This window comes from Hemitrygon akajei, chromosome 24 (genome assembly GCF_048418815.1).
Source record: "Hemitrygon akajei chromosome 24, sHemAka1.3, whole genome shotgun sequence".
Taxonomy (NCBI): Eukaryota; Metazoa; Chordata; class Chondrichthyes; order Myliobatiformes; family Dasyatidae; genus Hemitrygon; species Hemitrygon akajei.
Genome location: NC_133147.1, coordinates 4,545,098 through 4,564,715, shown reverse-complemented (window position 1 = coordinate 4,564,715; position 19,618 = coordinate 4,545,098). Strand labels below are relative to the sequence as shown.

Sequence of the window (19,618 nt, the reverse complement as noted above, 5' to 3'; positions counted from 1 at the left end):
TGGTCAGGGGTAGTAGATAGATAGATAGATAGATAGATAGATAGATAGATAGATAGATAGATAGATAGATACTTTATTCATCCCCATGGGGAAATTCAACATTTTTTTTTCCAATGTCCCATACACTTGTTGTAGCAAAAACTCATTACATACAATACTTAACTCAGTAATAATATGATATGCATCTAAATCACTAACTCAAAAAGCATTAATAATAGCTTTAAAAAAAGTTCTTAAGTCCTGGCAGTTGAATTGTAAAGCCTAATGGCATTGGGGAGTATTGACCTCTTCATCCTGTCTGAGGAGCATTGCATCGACAGTAACCTGTCGCTGAAACTGCTTCTCTGTCTCTGGATGGTGCTATGTAGAGGATGTTCAGGGTTTTCCATAATTGACCGTAGCCTACTCAGCGCCCTTCGCTCAGCTACCGATGTTAAACTCTCCAGTACTTTGCCCACGACTGAGCCCGCCTTCCTTATCAGCTTATTAAGACGTGAGGCGTCCTTCTTCTTAATGCTTCCTCCCCAACACGCCACCACAAAGAAGAGGGCGCTCTCAACAACTGACCTATAGAACATCTTCAGCATCTCACTGCAGACATTGAATGACGCCAACCTTCTAAGGAAGTACAGTCGACTCTGTATCACGGCTCTAGAAAGGGAGGACGCTGCAGAAGGACTGTCCACGGATTCAGTATGTGTGGAAGTCAGAAATAGGAAAGGATCAATCACTGTGCTGGGACTAGTCTATAGGCCCAGAAATAGCCCTCGGGACACCGAGGAGCAGATAAGCAGGCAGATTTTAGAATGGTGCAGGAAATACAGGGTACTAATTATAGGTGATTTCAACTTCCCTCATATTGACTGACACCTCCTGAGTTTAAGGGGGATTGATGGGGCTGAATTTGTCTTGTGTGATCAAAAAGGATTCCTGACACAGTATGTGGACCGGCCGATGAGAGGAGAGGCTATACTGGATCACGATCTGGGTAATGAACCTCGTCAGGTGACAGACCTCTTGGTGTGGGTGCATTTTGGTGAGAGTGACCACAACTCCCTTAGATTCAGCATAGCTATGGAAAGGGATAAAATCAGACGAAATGGTAAAGTGCTTAACTGGGGAAGTGACTGAGGCAGAAACTAACGAGTGTAAATTGGAAACAGATGTTCAAAGGGGAAAGCACAGAAGTAATGTGGGAGAAGTTTAGTGATCACTTGAGCTGTGTTCAGGATAGGTTTGTCCCACTGAGGCAAGGAAAAAATGGTAGGAAAAGTGAACCGTGGCTGGCAAAACATGTGAGGCAACCCGTCAAGAGGGAAAGGGAAACATATGTTAGATATAAGAAGCAGAATGTTGGTGGGGCTTATGAGAAATATAGCGTAGCCAGGAAGGAGCTAAAGAAAGAACTTAGGAGTGCTCGAAGGGGGCATGAGAAGGCCTTGGCATGTAGGATTAAGGAAAACCCCAAGGCGTTCTATAAGTATGCGAAAAATAGGAAGATGACGAGAACGAAGTTGGGACCGTTAAAGGATAAAGAGGGCAACATGTGCCTGGAAGCTGAGGAGTTTGGGAAGGTCCTAAATGAATGCTTTGCTTCAGTATTCACAGGTGAAAAGGATCTTGATCAGGATGAGGTTGAAGTAGAGTGGGCCAGTGTGCTGGACAATGTGGAGATTAAGGAAGAAGCAATGTTGGATCTTCTTCAAAACATTAAGATTGATAAATCCTCAGGGCCGGATATGATACACCCCAGGTTGTTGTGGGAATTAAGAGAAGAGATCGCAGGAGCATTAGCTATGATCATTGAATCCTCTTTGGCTGCACGGGAAGTGCCGGAGGTCTGAAGAATGGCAAATGTTGTCCCCGTGTTTAAAACAGTTAATTGGGAGAAACCTGGGAACTGTAGACCGGTGAGTCTTACGTCGGTGGTATGCAAACGACTGGAAAGGATTCTTAAAGATAGGATCTTCGAGCATTTGGAGAATTACAGACTACTCATGAACAGGCAACATGGCTTTGTGAAGGGAAGATGAAGCCTCACGAGCCTGATTGAGTTTTTTGAAGAGATAACAAAAGAAATTGATGACGGTAGTGCAGTGGATGTAGTCTACATGGACTTTAGTAAAGCATTTTGACAAGGTCCCTCATGGGAAACTCATCCAGAAAGTCATGAGGCAATAGACAATAGGTGCAAATGTAGACCATTCGGCCCTTCGAGCCTGCACCGTCATTTGGAGATCATGGCTGATCATCTACTATCAATACCCGGCTCCTGCCTTGTCCCCATATCCCTTGATTCCCCTATCCATAAGATACCTATCCAGCTCCTTCTTGAAAGCATCTAGAGAATTGGCCTCCACTGCCTTCCGAGGCAGTGCATTCCACAGCCCCACAACTGTCTGGGAGAAGAAGTTTTTCCTTAACTCTGTCCTAAATGACCGACCCCTTATTCTCAAACCATGCCCTCTGGTACTGGACTCTCCCAGCATCTGGAACATATTTCCTGCTTCTATCTTGTCCAATCCCTTAATAATCTTATATGGTTTCAATCAGATCCCCTCTCAATCTCCTTAATTCCAGCGTGTACAACCACAGTCTCTCTAACCTCTCTGCGTAAGACAGTCCAGACATACCAGGAATTAACCTCGTGAATCTACGCTGCACTTCCTCTACAGCCAGGATGTCCTTCCATAACACTGGAGACCAAAACTGTCCACAATACTCCAGGTGTGGTCTCACAAGGGCTCTGAACAAATGCAAGAGGATATCCTTGCTCTTGTACTCAATACCCTTTGTAATAAAGGCCAACATTCCATTAGCCTTCTTCACTGCCTGCTGCACCTGCTCATTCACCTTCAATGACTGATGAACATGAACTCCTAGATCTCTTTGTATTTCTCCCTTACCTAACTCTACACCGTTCAGATAATAACCTGCTTTCCTGTTCTTACTCCCAAAGTGGATAACCTCACCCTTATTCACATGAAACGTCATCTGCCAAGTATCTGCCCACTCACCCAGCCTATCCAAGTCACCCTGAATTCTCCGAACATCCTCATCACATGTCACACTGCCACCCAGCTTAGTATCATCAGCAGATTTGCTGATGTTATTCTCAATGCCTTCATCTAAGTCGTTGACGTAAATCGTAAACAGCTGTTTCCCAATACCAAACCCTGTGGCACCCCATTAGTCACAAACTGCCATTCCGAGAAACACCCATTCAACGCTACCCTTTGCTTTCTATCTGCCAGAAAGTTTTATATCCATGTCAATGTCTTCTCCCCAATGAAATGAGCTTTGATTTTACCCACCAATCTCCTATGTGGGACATTATCAAATGCCTTCTGAGGCATGGGATAAGTGGAACTTTGGCTGTTTGGATAAAAAAATTGGCTTAAAGAAAGAAAGTAGATGGTAGTTGTGGAAGCAAAGTATTCTGCCTGGAGGTCGGTGACTAGTAGAGTGCCGCAGAGAACTGTCCTGAGACCCCTGCTGTTTGTGATTTTTTATTCGATTTTTTAAGATAATTACATGATATAGAATAGTAGAATAATGATATTTTTGTAAATGACCTGGATGCAAAGGCGGAAGGATGGGTGAGTAAGTTTGCGGATGACAAGAAGATTGGAGGAGTTGTGGATGGAGGTGTAGGTTGTCGAATGTTACAAGAGAATGTTACAATGTTACAGAATCTTATAATTCTGGTCACATTATAAGAAGGATGTGGAAGCTATGGAGAGGGTGCGGAGTAGATTTATCAGGAAGTTGCCTGCTTTGGAGAACAAATCGTATGAAGCAATGTTAGCAGTGCTGGGACTTTTCTCTTCACAGTGTAGGAGAATGAGAGGGGACGATAGAGATCTACAAGATTATGAGAGGCATAGATAGGGTGGATAGTTAGTACCTGTTCTCAGGGAACCAAACACCAGAGGGCATATGTACAACGTTAAGGGAGGGAAGTTTAGGGGAAACATCAGGGGTAAGTTTTTTACACAGAGGGTTGTGAGTGCCTGGAATGACTTGCTAGCGATGGTGGTGGTGGCTAAAACATTAAGGGGATTTAAGAGCCTCTTGGACAGGCACATGCATGAAAGAAGAATGGAGGGTTATGGGGTAGTGTGGGTTTAGTACACTTTTTATATCGGTCGGCACAACATGGAGGGCTGAAGAGCCTTTACTGTGCTGTAGTGTTCTATGGTTCTATGGCAAATGCCACAGTCCCGCTGTGTCTAACTGACCTGCGACAATTACGCTGACAGGATGGCTGGGAGGTGAATGTATCCATCGACCGGAGATCTGCGACATCCTTACGCAAGTGTAGTTGCCTCTTGTGGACTTGGATACGTGTTGAATGCGGTAGGTCAAGTCCCCTTGGTTTCCGGTGCTGTTGAAGAGAGTGATGGAGTCCTTCATCAACTGGAAATGCCCAAGTGTCTCAGGACGCGCAGCAGTGCAGGTGATAGTGATCGATTCCCCTGTCACATACACTGGGAGGTCCGGAGTTAGTGAGATATCTGCTTGAGTTGGAAGATCTGCAATGGGAAATTCAAAGCGAATATTTGCAAGTTTGTTTGAGATTGAAGGCCAAGCATACAGTAACATAATTGAACTCATTCAACTGTAAAGTATCTCGTTGACACAATATATATCTCAAACTACAGAATGAAGTGTCCTAAGCCCGGCTGCAAAGAGAGGAAGTTTGGAGATTAGCAACCCGAAAAACCTCGGACCAAGAGAAAAAGCCAGCAGAAGCGACAAAGACCTGATCCCTGGGAAAGGATGGATCTTCGAAGATGGACTACACATGGGGACAACTTGAAAGACGGAACAAAGGCAAGTACTCTGTTAGCCATCGGCCTCTGCTGCAATAGGGCTGAGGGTTATGGAAAAGAGTAAGAAGCTCAGTGTTACACCACAATGTTGTCTGACTTAACTGTCAACTGCCATGTATCTGAACAAATTCAATAGTTTACTTGCTTTCTATAAAAGTAACGCACCCAAGTGTTCGTCGACCCATATACACAGAACCTCACTGGGGAATATAGCACCAAAAGGACATTGACTTCCATGCCCACAATTGAAATATTATTACAACTCCAGTGACAGCAAAACCACCGTTTTCTAAATCTGCTGCATAAGTTTTGAACTCTTGAACTGAGATCATTGACTAATAAAGGCAAGCATGTCATATGCTTTATTTACAACCATATTGTGTCGTATATCAGCCATCGAGTCAACGCAGTTTGTTATTTTTTATTTGGAACAGCTGCCGATCAGCAGGAACAAATTGTGATAGAGAATTAGCACGCGGAAGAGGTCATCTTTGAAGTAGACAGTACTAGAGTGGGGATTTTGAGTCTTTACTCTTAGAGGCTTTATTACAGTTCGGAAACTGAAGCGAAAATCTGCAGGTAGATTATTTTTCCTCCAACTGTATACATATTGTTATTCCTTCTTTATATTTGCTTATTTTGAACAGTAGAGACGCCAGAAAGGGTAGCAGAATTCTTTTCTTGATGGATGTCTTTGAAGACTACAGGCGCAGGACGTGCGTCCAGCTACAACTTGTAGCATTTCACTGGATCTGTATGATCTCGTTATCATTCAAGATCCTGAATGTGTGATAGCACTGACATAGAGTGGTAGTTACCCCTAAGATGCAGGACCTAGGAGACCGAGTGATAGCCAGGAAGGGGAAATTTGCAATGGAAATTACCATAGTGACCAATCCCCTCAATAAACAGATATAACACTTCCAGCGCGTGCGTGGGTTGGAGGCCCGAGCAGAGAAATCACAGAAGTCATGTGTCTGCATCTGGTGCTGTGATTCAGAACGGAAGAGGGGAGAAGCGGCGGGCTGAAGTGAAAGGGGATCCCTTATTTTGGGGAAGAGGAAGTTGTTACTGTGGACAAGACCGAGATTGCCGGGTGGTAAATTGCCTCCCGGTTGTCTGGTTCTGGGGAAACCAGGATCGAATACTCAGCACGCAGTTTCTGGAGAGAGTCGGGAGGCAGATGTTGTTAAGATCTCAGACAAAGTCAGGAATCAAAAAGCTGAGCAGAATGCGACTGACGTCATGAGTTTCGTATATTTTAATGCAAGAAGTATCGTAGTTAAGGAATCTGCACTCAGGTCATGGAATAATAATATTGTAGGTATTGGTGAGGCTTAGGTACAGGAAGAACTAGGTACACAACTCAGTATTCCGCGGTTCTCTTGTTTCACGAGTTGAGAAAAATATCACAGCTCTGCACACTCAGAACAGATTGGATAACTCGCCTAATGAAGCGTTGTAGGTGGAAATGAGGAATACCCAAAGGATTTAAAAGGTTAATGGGGCTATATTATAGACCACACAAAAGTATGCAGAATTTAGAGAGACAGTTGTGCAGAGAGATTGCGACAAAAAACACAAGGTTGTTATAGTAGATTATTTCAACTTTCCATATGTTGACTTAGACTTCCATATTGTACAAAGACTAGGTGGGATAGCGTTTGCTAACTGTGTTTAGAAAAGTCTCCTTAATCAGTATGGCAGCCCCATCTGGTATTGGAGTAGCAGAGAATCAGACCGGATGTCCCGACAAAAGACTGTGAGAACGGCCGACAGAATCATAGGGGTCTCTGGACCATCCGTCGGAGACATTTATCAGGAGGGCCGAGTATGCAGGACCCAAATTATTATCAAATGTCTCTCGCACCCATCCAGCAGTCTCTTTAAAATTCTCCATCAGGCATGAGATTCCAACAAATAAAAGAACGGTTAGGATGGCAAACAACTTCTTCCGTCAAGCTATTAAGCTTCTGAACTCCCTGCAGGATCTCATCCTAAGTATCACTTGCTAATTTGTACTGTACTATACACTAATAATTTATGCACTTTACTTTGTTTATCTGTGCATAATTCATTTGTAGGGTGATATCCAACATTGACTACTTGCGTGTGAAGAGCTGTATGCCTGAAAAGTACTTTGCATGTCAATGGCTTAATTTATCGAAGGGTGATACATCCTTACTGACTAGGAAAGAGAGGTTTGGTTTCACTGGCACGCTCGACTTCTGATGAGGACTGTTTTTTGGATGTCCGGTGTCATCCCCCTAAAGTTAATAATCAGCTGCTTGTTCTTGCTGACGTTGAGTTGTGTTTTTATTGTGGTAGCACTCACCAAGATTTCCATCCCCCTCGTCACTATGATTCGACCAACGACGTTACTGTCGTCACTACTGTTATGAATGTACCACAGCTCTGAGGGGCCGAAGGGTGCTGGACCATCCCCCTCCTTCCGGAGAATCGCAAGATCGGTATTAATTCGGGTCTTGGACCCAGGAAATGAGAGACAATGCAACGGATTTGACCATGCAACTCTATAGTACGTGCCAGCTTTCAAGGACATGGACGCCCTCGGGCAATGTGGAGGTGGGGATTGTATCACACTACCTTGATTGACATTTACAAATCTGCCAGCCATGATAAAACGGAGACTGCAGGAGGCGGTACTCCAGCGACGCACCAGACGGAGACACCATCGTTGATCGCTCCCGTAAAAACGGGAAGCTGCTTGAGAGTCACGTGTGATTTGGTTCCCCTAGCTAGGGAATCGAGGGGCTAATAACCCCGAAAAGGATTCCGAACTGACAACGGGGAACTCACGTTCCCGATTCCATGATTTGAGTCCAACAGGCTGGCAAGTTTATTTTCTCTCTCCAACCGGTGAACACCCAGCGGTCCCTCAAACGGCTGAAAGCCTTCATGAACTGGCGAGACTTTTTATATTTCCATCGGACAATAGTTACCCCTAGACAAACGATAGAGCTACTTCGAATTGTTGATTATTACTATACCCGTGCTTTAGATTGAGTATTGACGACGTATATTATCTGAATGTTTGTATTAACCTTACTTTTGTGCCCCTTTATAAATAAAAACGTTTAAAAATGGTACCATCAGATTTCAGCGGACCTCTCTATCTTTGCTGGTAAGTGACCCAGATATGGGGTTCATAACACTAACATATGTATGACTCCATAACTGTGCTTAACTCATATTCACAAGTAAATGCTTAATTAGATAGATAGATAGATAGATACTTTATTCATCCCCATGGGGAAATTCAACCTTTTTTTTTCCAATGTCCCATACACTTGTTGTAGCAAAAACTAATTACATACAATACTTAACTCAGTAAAAATATGATATGCATCTAAATCACTAACTCAAAAAGCATTAATAATAGCTTTAAAAAAAAGTTCTTAAGTCCTGGCGGTTGAATTGTAAAGCCTAATGGCATTGGGGAGTATTGACCTCTTCATCCTGTCTGAGGAGCATTGCATTGATAGTAACCTGTCGCTGAAACTGCTTCTCTGTCTCTGGATGGTGCTATGTAGAGGATGTTCAGGGTTTTTCATAATTGACCGTAGCCTACTCAGCGCCCTTCGCTCAGCTACCGATGTTAAACTCTCCAGTACTCTTCCTTACCAGCTTATTAAGACGTGAGGCGTCCCTCTTCTTAATGCTTCCTCCCCAACACGCCACCACAAAGAAGAGGGTGCTCTCCACAACTGACCTATAGAACATCTTCAGCATCTCACTACAGACATTGAATGATGCCAACCTTCTAAGGAAGTACAGTCGACTCTGTGCCTTCCTGCACAAGGCATCTGTGTTGGCAGTCCAGTCTAGCTTCTCGTCTAACTGTACTCCCAGATAGTTGTAGGTCTTAACCTGCTCCACACATTCTCCATTAATGATCACTGGCTCCATATGAGGCCTAGATCTCCTAAAGTCCACCACCATCTCCTTGGTCTTGGTGATATTGAGACGCAGGTAGTTTGAGTTGCACCATATCACAAAGTCCTGTATCAGTTTCCTATACTCCTCCTCCTGTCCATTCCTGACACACCCCACTATGGCCGTGTCATCAGCGAACTTCTGCACATGGCAGGACTCCGAGTTATATTGGAAGTCTGATGTGTACAGGGTGAACAGGACCGGAGAGAGTACGGTTCCCTGCGGCGCTCCTGTGCTGCTGACCACCGTGTCAGACCTACAGTCTCCCAACCGCACATACTGAGGTCTATCTGTCAAGTAGTCCACTATGCAATCCACCATGTGAGAGTCTACTCCCATCTCCGTTAGGTTGTGCCTTAAGATCTTGGGCTGGATGGTGTTAAAGGCACCAGAGAAGTCAAGGAATGTAATCCTCACAGCACAACTGACCCCATCTAGGTGAGAGAGTGATTTGTGCAGCAAATACGTGATAGCATCCTCCACTCGCACCTTCTCCTTATACGCAAACTGAAGAGGATCCCGGGCGTGCCTGGTTTGTGGCCTCAGATTCTGTATTATCAGCCGCTCCATGGTCTTCATCACGTGCGACGTCAAGGCAACAGGTCTGAAGTCATTCAACTCCTTTGGTTGTGGTTTCTTCGGTACCGGGACAATACAGGATGTTTTCCACTGTGGGTACTCTTCTCTGATCTAGGCTCATGTTGAAGATGCGCTGTAGTGGTTCTCCCAGCACAGTCGCACAGGCCCTCAGTAATCGTGGGGAAACTCCATCCGGTCCAGCCGCCTTGCTGGTACAGATCTTCCTCAGTTGACCTTCCACCTGTGCAGCCGTAATCCTGGGCGTGGGCAAGGTCTCCTGTGAGGGAAGTAAGCCTGGTGTGGAGTTCTGCGGTGAGGATGAGATTGTGCTGTCAAACCTATTGAAGAAGTTGTTCAGCTGGTTCGCTTTCTCCACATCTCCACTTATGTTTGCCCCCCGCTTTGCACCGCATCCGGTGATGATCTTCATCCCATCCCACACCTCCTTCATGCTTTTTTTCTGCAGCTTTTGTTCTAGCTTTATTATTGATAGATTTATTATTGAGAAACAGCGCAGAGTTAGCCATCCTACGCCTTCAAGCCACACCAGCAGCAATCTCCCAATTTAATCCTAACCAAATCACGGGATAATTTACAATAGCCAATTTACCTACAAACCGGTGAGCCTTTGACCTGTGAGAACAGGAGCTCTAGGAGGAACTCCACGTTGTATCGGAAAGAACGTATAAAATCCTTACAGTCAACGACAGAAATTGAACACCCAGCACTTGTGCTGTAAATTCTCTGCTAACCATATTAAAACAAGTCTTCCAACGGGCGAAGCACGCAACCTTGTGGTGCAACTGTGCAGATGGAGTTGGTGAGAAGATGTGGTTACCAAACCCAATTCACTGTCTTAAATTAAAGTTCCTTTGAAAGGAAACTTGGGGTCCAAGGTCATAGCTCCCTGAAAATAACCACGCAGGTTGACAGAGTGCCAAATAAGGAAAAAAGCCTACCTGCATTTATTGAACGAGGAACTGGGTTTATGAGTTATGAAATCATGTTGTACTTTCATAAAGCTCCAGGGAGACTGCATCAGGGATATTCCATTCACTTAGGATCACAATATTATAGGAAGGTTGGGGAGATTTTGTGGGGTATGGGGAAGGCTACAGCAGATGCTTACCAGATAGCTGCCTGGATTAAAGTGTATGTACTGTCAGACAGAATGGACAAAACTGCGTTGTTTTCTCTGGAGCGGCGGAAATTCAGGTGAGATCCCGTAGCTATTTATAAAAGTAAGGTACTCATAAAGAGAACAGACATCCAGCGTCTTTTTGTGGAGGTTTGAAATATCCCATATCAGAAGGATTGTATTTAAGGCGAGACGAGGGAGATTATAAACAGATGATTGGGTCAGGTCTTTGCGCAGGAAGTTTTGGATACTGAAATATGCTGTATAGTGGTCGAGAGTGCGGATGGAACAAATACAATAGCGGCGTTCTAGAGCCTTTAGAATTAGCACTTAATAGTGCAGGAAATGAAAGAATATGAATAATCTGTATGCAAAAAGAGTGTTACGTACCCGTGACACGTGACAGTGGTACCCTTGTCACGTGACTGGGGTTGAAGTTATACTGGACATGAGGTAATGGTGGAGTGATGTCATTTTCCCGCCAGTAGAGGTCATGTGACAGGTTTTTCTACAGGGTATAAAAGGAAGACCCACCCTGTCAGGTGGGGCAGTTCGTGGCAGGATTTGCCAAGATGACTTCATATCACTGTGTGATTTAATGTGATGACGCAGTTTAGTTAAAAATGAAGTTTTATATAATGCCTAAAGTTTAAAAGGTCAGAGCCAACGGTTTCTTTGCTAAGGGAGAGTGAAGTTTGGAAAATGGAGATCGAGAAAAATCGATTTTCGATGGATTGACTTCGACCTTGTGTGATCCTCATTCCGAAGGATTTCGTTTACTATTCTCATGATAGTCTCCGCTGGAAAAAGCGGGAGATTGAGAATATTGTGGAAGGAAGGTCAGTCACTTTAAGTTGTTATATTTAATAAAATTCGACGTGGGAGTTCGACGCTGGGAATCGAAGGACATCGACGTGGAAGAGAATTTACCTCGCTTTAAAAAGTCTCTCCTTTTAAAAGTACCGTGAGCTTTTGAACTGTCGGCATATCATTTTAAAAAAACTGAGTTTTTTTCAATACCGCTTTAAAGACTGTTTGGGACTGCAACGCTATTAAGGACTGTTTGAGCAGCTGAGCTCGGATCATTGTTTGGGTTTGTTTACTTTTGAAGGGGGTTTGTTATCAGTGTTTAATAAACGTGTTATTTGTTATAAAAACCCTTCGTCTAACTCATCTATAATTATTGTTGCCTGAATACGTAACATAAATATGGGGGCTACGTCCGGAATTGAATTGTTTGAGTTTAATAAGCTTTTTGAATTTTGAACCGGTGTTTTGGTAACGGGGATTGCTCGATTTTTTTTGTTTGATTGGCTTGTGAGTAGTATTTGGCAACGATGAATATTGATGAGTTTCTGGCTCCGCCAGTCGCGGATTTGTTAGCGAAGGCGAAAAAAACTGAAGTCTCTGAAATTGCTGATCGGTTGCATCTTAAAGGGATTTTGCCAACTACATCAAAAGCTGTAATACAGAGAAAGATCGCATCACATTTTGTGGCTTCGGGTCATTTTGAAGAATCGATTTTAGAATCGTTTCCAATAAGTAATCTGGAGATGCAGTTGCAAATCGAACAAATGATGTTAGAAAGGTGTAAATTGGAAGCTGAGCAAAAGCAAAGAGATTTTGAATATGCAATGGAGAAATTAAGGTCTGTAGAACAGTCTGCTGATTCTAAAAAACCGTTTGTTGCTAGCCAAGAAATTAAATTGGTCCCTCCATTTAGTGAAACAGAAGTGGAGAGATATTTTCAACATTTTGAAACTATTGCTCGGATGTCAGAGTGGCCAAAAGATAAATGGTCAGTGTTATTACAGAGTGTAATCAAAGGCAAGGCACGACATGTTTACACAGCTTTAACTGCTGTGCAAGCATTAGATTATGATATTGTGAAAGAAAATATTCTCAATCCGTATGAATTGGTCCCAGAAGCGTACAGGGAAAGATTCAGGAGTTTGAAAAAGTCCGTGGAAAAGACTTATGTGGAATTTGCCTATGATAAAGCTATGTGTTTTGAGAGATGGTTTTCTTCTAAAAATGTAAATGGGGACTATGAGACTTTGAAAGAGCTGATTTTAATGGAGGAATTTAAAAGAAGCATTCCTGTTGAAGTAAGGACCTACTTAAATGAGAGGGATACTGATAAATTGCAGGACTGTGCTAGATTAGCTGATGAGTATGTTTTAATCCATAAGAATAAATTTCCTCAGGGTAGAATTTTTAAGAGGAAAAATAATATGGAGACTCAAGGTAAATCAGAAATTAAATTAGAGGTTAATGAGAGAGGTAAGGAGGAAGGAAAGCCTGTGAAGGAAAGACAGTTTGGTCTTATTTGTAAGTATTGTAAGAAGCCTGGCCATGTAATAGCTAACTGTTTCAAATTGAAAAAGAAAGAGAAGGAAGCAGTTCCGGATGCTTGTGTGCAACATACTAAAGCACCTGTAAAGTTACAGGGTTTGGTAAACACAAATGAGGATTTGTTAGAGTCTGACAAAGTTAGAAAGGGATATGATCATTTTGTAACTGAAGGGTTTGTATCCTTGAAAGAAGGATCTACTCTGGTGCCAATAAAAATTCTTAGGGATACTGGAGCTTCTCAATCACTGATGTTAGATAGTGTGTTGAAGTTTAATGAAGAGAGTGATACTGGTGAGGTAAATTACATAAGAGGTGTTGGAAGTGATTTTATGCCTGTACATTTACATGAAGTAAATTTAAAGTCAGGGTTAGTTACAGGATTTGTTAAGGTAGGATTACAGCATAGCTTACCTGTGAAGGGTATTTCTTTATTGTTAGGTAATGACTTGGCAGGTGGACAAGTTTTTCCTGAAGTGCATTTGACAATGGAATCAGAGGAACCAGAGGTGAATTCTAACACAGTTTCTTCCTGTGTTGTGACTACAGCTATGGCTAAAAAAATTGATGTGCAGAATGAGGTTGTTACTCATGACTGTTCAACTCAGGATTTGAGTTTTGAGGATGTGTCAGAGACTTTCTTACCTTCGTTGTTTGAACAAGATTCTGGGAGTAAGTCTGACTATGAAGATTTATCTCTGTCTCGGAAGGAGATGATAGCAGAGCAGAATAGAGATCCTGAGATTATAAATTAAGGGAACAAGCTTTACTAGGTAGTGAAATTGAGAAGGTTTCAGTAGGATATTACTTGGAAAAAGGAGTGTTGATGAGGAAGTGGAGGTCGCCTACAATTCCTGCAAGTGAGGAATGGAATGTTGTTTATCAGGTGGTTGTTCCTAAAGTTTATCGGAATGAGATTTTGACTTTAGCTCATAGTGTGCCTTTAGGTGGACATCAAGGGGTAAGGAAAACTGTGGACAAGATTTTAAAACATTTTTACTGGCCTGGTCTAAGAAAAGATGTGGCGATGTTTTGTAAGACGTGCCATACTTGTCAAATTGTGGGTAAACCAAATCAGGTTACACCAGTATCTCCATTACAACCTATTCCAGCATTCGGTGAACCGTTTTCTAAAGTTATTATAGATTGTGTTGGTCCATTACCAAAGACAAAAACTGGTTATCAGTATTTGTTGACTATCATGTGTACTTCGTCTAGGTTTCCAGAGGCAGTACCACTTAGGAATATAAAAGCTAAAACTGTGACGAAGGCTCTTATAAAATTCTTTACTTATTTTGGATTGCCTAAGGAAATACAAACTGATCAAGGTAGTAATTTTATGTCTGGATTGTTTCAACAGATAGTTTATAAATTGGGAGCTAAGCAAATTACTTCGTCTGCATACCATCCAGAATCGCAAGGTGCCTTGGAGAGGTTTCATTCTACTCTCAAGAATATGATTAGGACATATTGTGTGGAGAATGAAGGTGACTGGGATGAGAGTATAAACTTACTTTTATTTGCAGTAAGGGAATCGGTACAGGTATCTTTAGGTTTTAGTCCATTTGAACTTGTGTTTGGGCATAGAGTTAGAGGACCTTTAGCTTTATTGAAGGAACAGTGGATTAGTGAGGAAGTGCATACTAATTTGTTGGACTATGTTTTGAAATTTAAGGACAGGTTACATAGAGCTTGTAGCTTAGCCAAGGAAAATTTAAAGTTGGCTCAGGAGAAAATGAAAACTTGGTGTGATAAGGAAGCTAAGATGAGGATGTTTAAGCCTGGAGATAAGGTGTTGGTTCTTTTCCCAGTGCAGACAAATCCTTTACAAGCTAGATTTCATGGACCTTATGAAATTGTGTCTAGAATCAATGATGTGGATTACGTAATAAAAACTCCAGATCGTAGAAGGTCAACACAACTTTGCCACATAAATATGATTAAACCATATTTTGAGAAACAATCTGATACTGTGACTGTTGTGGTTAGTGAGAATGAGTTGGATTTAACTGGGAACATGATAGATGATTCATCTGACTTTCATTCTAAATCTATCATTGTTTCTGTTAGGTTACCTAATTCAACTATTTTGGAAAATATGGATGAGAAATTAGCACATTTACAGCTAGAGCAGAAACAACAGATGAAGGAATTGATTTTTAAGTATAAGGATTTGTTTCCAGATGTTCCGAGAAGGACTACTATAGCTTCACATGATGTAGATGTTGGAGATGCCAAACCTATTAAACAACATCCATATAGAATGAACATGGAAAAATGTGAACTTGCTGAGAAAGAAATTGAATACATGTTAGAGAATGATATTATTAGACATTCTAACTCGAATTGGAGTTCGCCATGTGTTATGGTGCCAAAACCTGATGGTAGTATTAGGTTTTGTACAGACTATAGGAAGGTGAATGCTGTAACGAAAACAGATGCATATCCAATTCCTAGAGTAGATGATTGTGTGGATAAAGTTGGGAAAGCAAAGTTCCTTACAAAGATTGATTTATTGAAAGGGTATTGGTGTGTTCCATTAACGGACAGAGGTAGAGAGATTTCTGCATTTGTAACTCCATCTGGGTTATATGAGTATAATGTTCTTCCATTTGGGATGAAGAATGCCCCAGGTACTTTTCAGAGGATGGTTAATTCTGTGATTCAGGGTTTGAAAGATACTGATGCTTATATTGATGATTTTGTGACAGGAAATGATACTTGGGAAGCACACATAATTGCGGTGGAGAAATTGTTTGAAAAGCTTTCAAAAGCTAACTTGACTATTAATTTAGCCAAGAGTGAATTTGGACATGCTACTGTGACTTACCTTGGTTATGTTGTGGGTCAAGGTAAGGTAGCTCCTGTTCAGGCAAAAGTTCAGGCAATTTTAGAGATTCCCACTCCGACGGGGGAAAAAACTCTCAGAAGGTTTTTGGGAATGGTAGGATATTATCGAAAATTTTGTAAGAATTTTGCTAATGTTGGCCTTCCATTAACTAATCTTCTGCAGAAGAATGTAAAGTTTGTGTGGACAGTGTTTTGTCAGGAAGCATTTGAAAAATTGAAAACAATGATATGTGAACAACCTGTGCTTAAGGCACCTGACTTTGAAAAACCTTTTTCATTAGCTGTGGATGCTAGTGATGAAGCTGCGGGAGCAGTATTGATGCAAAGGAATGAAGGTGATGAGGTTGATCATCCGGTAGCATACTTTTCTAAGAAATTTAATAAGCATCAAAGAAACTATTCAACAATAGAGAAAGAATTGTTATCTCTTGTTTTAGCTTTGGAATATTTTGAGGTATATGTTGGTACAACTCAAAAACCACTTATTGTTTACACTGATCATAATCCGTTAGTTTTTCTGAGTAAGATGAAAAACAAAAACAGAAGATTATTAAATTGGAGTTTGATGTTACAAGAGTACAATATTGTGATAACTCATATTAAAGGTAAAGATAATGTGGTTGCTGATTGTCTATCTCGATGTTGAATGTACAATGTTTTTTTTTGGAGTGGTTTTTTTTTATTGTAACACTCCTACTGTATTGTATATTGTGTATGTTATATAATTTATACATTTGTTTTTTTTTGTAAGTAATTGTTAAAAATTTTTGTTCTTGACAGACCAAAAATGTTTTTTTTTGGAGGGAGGTGTTACGTACCCGTGACACGTGACAGTGGTACCCTTGTCACGTGACTGGGGTTGAAGTTATACTGGACATGAGGTAATGGTGGAGTGATGTCATTTTCCCGCCAGTAGAGGTCATGTGACAGGTTTTTTCTACAGGGTATAAAAGGAAGACCCACCCTGTCAGGTGGGGCAGTTCGTGGCAGGATTTGCCAAGATGACTTCATATCACTGTGTGATTTAATGTGATGACGCAGTTTAGTTAAAAATGAAGTTTTATATAATGCCTAAAGTTTAAAAGGTCAGAGCCAACGGTTTCTTTGCTAAGGGAGAGTGAAGTTTGGAAAATGGAGATCGAGAAAAATCGATTTTCGATGGATTGACTTCGACCTTGTGTGATCCTCATTCCGAAGGATTTCGTTTACTATTCTCATGATAGTCTCCGCTGGAAAAAGCGGGAGATTGAGAATATTGTGGAAGGAAGGTCAGTCACTTTAAGTTGTTATATTTAATAAAATTCGACGTGGGAGTTCGACGCTGGGAATCGAAGGACATCGACGTGGAAGAGAATTTACCTCGCTTTAAAAAGTCTCTCCTTTTAAAAGTACCGTGAGCTTTTGAACTGTCGGCATATCGTTTTAAAAAAACTGAGTTTTTTTCAATACCGCTTTAAAGACTGTTTGGGACTGCAACGCTATTAAGGACTGTTTGAGCAGCTGAGCTCGGATCATTGTTTGGGTTTGTTTACTTTTGAAGGGGGGTTGTTATCAGTGTTTAATAAACGTGTTATTTGTTATAAAAACCCTTCGTCTAACTCATCTATAATTATTGTTGCCTGAATACGTAACAGGAGTTAGTTTAGTTGAGTATTTGCTAACTAACTGACCAAGTCCGGTGGAACTCTGTCCCTGGTGTTGTATTATATTTTGATCAATGTTCTAATACTACCAATCAGTGCATAAAAGTGTATAACCGAGACACTAACCTGTGATTATAACACGAACACGTTGGCTGTAAGGGGAACTTATCCATCGACCAGATATTTGGGTCAGCAGAATGCAGGCGTAGACGCCGGCCATGTTTTTGCTCACATTTTTCATGATATAAGTGACATCTCGTCGGTGTTCTTGGTGTTCACTGCTGTTGATGAGCAGGGCGGTGTCTTTCGTTAACTGAAGCAGCCCAATTTCAACGGGATGTTCTGCAACGCACGTTATATTTACTGTTTCCCCTGGCACATAGACCGAATGATCAGGACTCTTGTAGATTTTGGGACCAGAGGGAGGATCTGAAACGAAAAATTTGCAGCAGATTTTTCATGAGTGCCCATTCAAATATGCGAAAGGAGTATTCTCCCTCAGCTGCTGCTGTATTAAGTAATTAGTCGAAACATAAGTTTAGACTGTATGTTCGATTACCTCTTGAACAAACAGCTTTTTTGTTGTTGTTGAGGAGTTGACGAAAAATCACTTTCGCTTTGCTCTTATGCATGATGTGTACGGCGCCATATGGAGAACACTGTACAGCGCACTGAAGGTGAAAGTTCAAGGTGAATGTAAGTTTACTTAAAAGTACGTCAATATTAGTGTATTATACTCAGATTCATTTTCTAAAGACGTATGCAGCAAAAACAATGAACACAAGAAAGAGACATCGCACAGAAAGGAAAGTGTGTAGAAAAAAAATAGTGAAAAGATGAGTTGTAAAGAGGGCTGATCGTGAGGTCTGTAGGTCGTTATATCCGTTCAGAGTAGTGCCCATTACACTTACCTACGCCATTAAAGGAGACATATGGTATTTGGGTAACATCATTCTAAACCTGGTGATATATAATCCATTCATAAGCAGTTGTAAGTAAATAGATAATTGAACAGAGTTACCGAGAGAGTTACCAGGCCAATTCCAGAGGTTTAGAGATTTGAATCTGTTTTCAATGGAATGCAAAGGAATAAAAGGGACTTTGCATTTAACATTGACAGGCCAGGAGAACTGTTGTCTCGCAGGCAAATAACCTTTGCAAATCTCAGCATACGTAGCTGGTAGTGGCTTGATCGTTAAATATTATAAGCTGATCATAGATGCATGATTGAAAACTCGGAGATCTGAACGCTTTGGGAGCTGAATGTGGAAGCAGGTTTAAGGCAAGCATACAAGAAGCCTGGCAGTATTCAAGTCTTTTAAGTGTATCAGGACCTTGTAGACTACGCCTGTTGGTATTTTCCTCAATTTCTGTGTGTTCCTCCTGTTTTTATTTACCCATTATATCGCAGCTTTATAAAAATCTTGTTAGGGCGCATTGGATTCAGTTGTTACAGGTTTTGGTTCGGCAGGATTTTTTCTCTCTCCTGCACTCGCTAAGTTGAGGGGGCAGTCATCTCCAGCTTTAAAATGTATGTTTCATTTCCGACCCTCGCATTTTCCTCAAAGCGTTTTTGGTACATTATGGTCCCCTTCGGTGCAACATCAAATTTTCAGTGGGCGATGATGCTGATGAAGGTGGTTTCAGGAAAATCTAACAATCAGGGACAATGCAAGTCTTACTGTATCTAGGATATTACATGAAGGTACAGCTGAGAATCTACTACAGAACAGTAATACCCAGCTGAACTGTGATCATTATTTGAAGAGATTAGCTTGCGGAGGAACACAGCGATCGACCTGAGACCTGAGTCAGAAGGGAACAGGTGTAGCTTCCTTCACTGTTGGAATTCAGGTTGCTAATTCGATGGGCCAAATAATGTGGATCACTGATACTGTTCATGATTGGTATGGGATCCTTCAATAACTAAAACTGTCCAGAAGAGCCATGGCGTGTTAGTTGCGCAGATAATGGTGACGGATTCTTCATTAATATAAACTGTGTAGACGGGAGCCGTAAAAACTTATGGCTGAGGTGAAGGGTCTGTGACAAATAAACAAGGATAACATTTAATTGAAGGAAATTTGCAAAATTCTATTAACTAAAGTTGATCGACTTTTAGTCGTATAATACTAAATTGTGCTATGAAGATTTTTTGGCCTACGCTATTCTAATACCATCGGCTACTGCATATGCATGAATTTTCTCTCTGACCAGTGGCAATTACGTGAATAGCCTGGTTGTCAGGGTAGCGTATCCATCGA

The 19,618-nt window shown here is 41.5% G+C and overlaps 1 protein-coding gene across 1 annotated transcript in view; it reads right to left on the bottom strand.

Annotated features, from left to right (window-relative positions):
- The window catches only part of LOC140715818 (uncharacterized), a 108,222-nt gene that overhangs the window by 53,219 nt on the left and 35,385 nt on the right, over positions 1–19,618 (bottom strand). Inside the window, exons 8-9 of the mRNA XM_073028215.1 lie at positions 17,481–17,783; positions 4,242–4,535 (exon numbers count right to left, since the gene is read on the bottom strand). Coding sequence (XP_072884316.1) covers positions 4,242–4,535; positions 17,481–17,783 — 597 coding nt within the window. The remainder of the gene's footprint in view (positions 1–4,241; positions 4,536–17,480; positions 17,784–19,618) is intronic.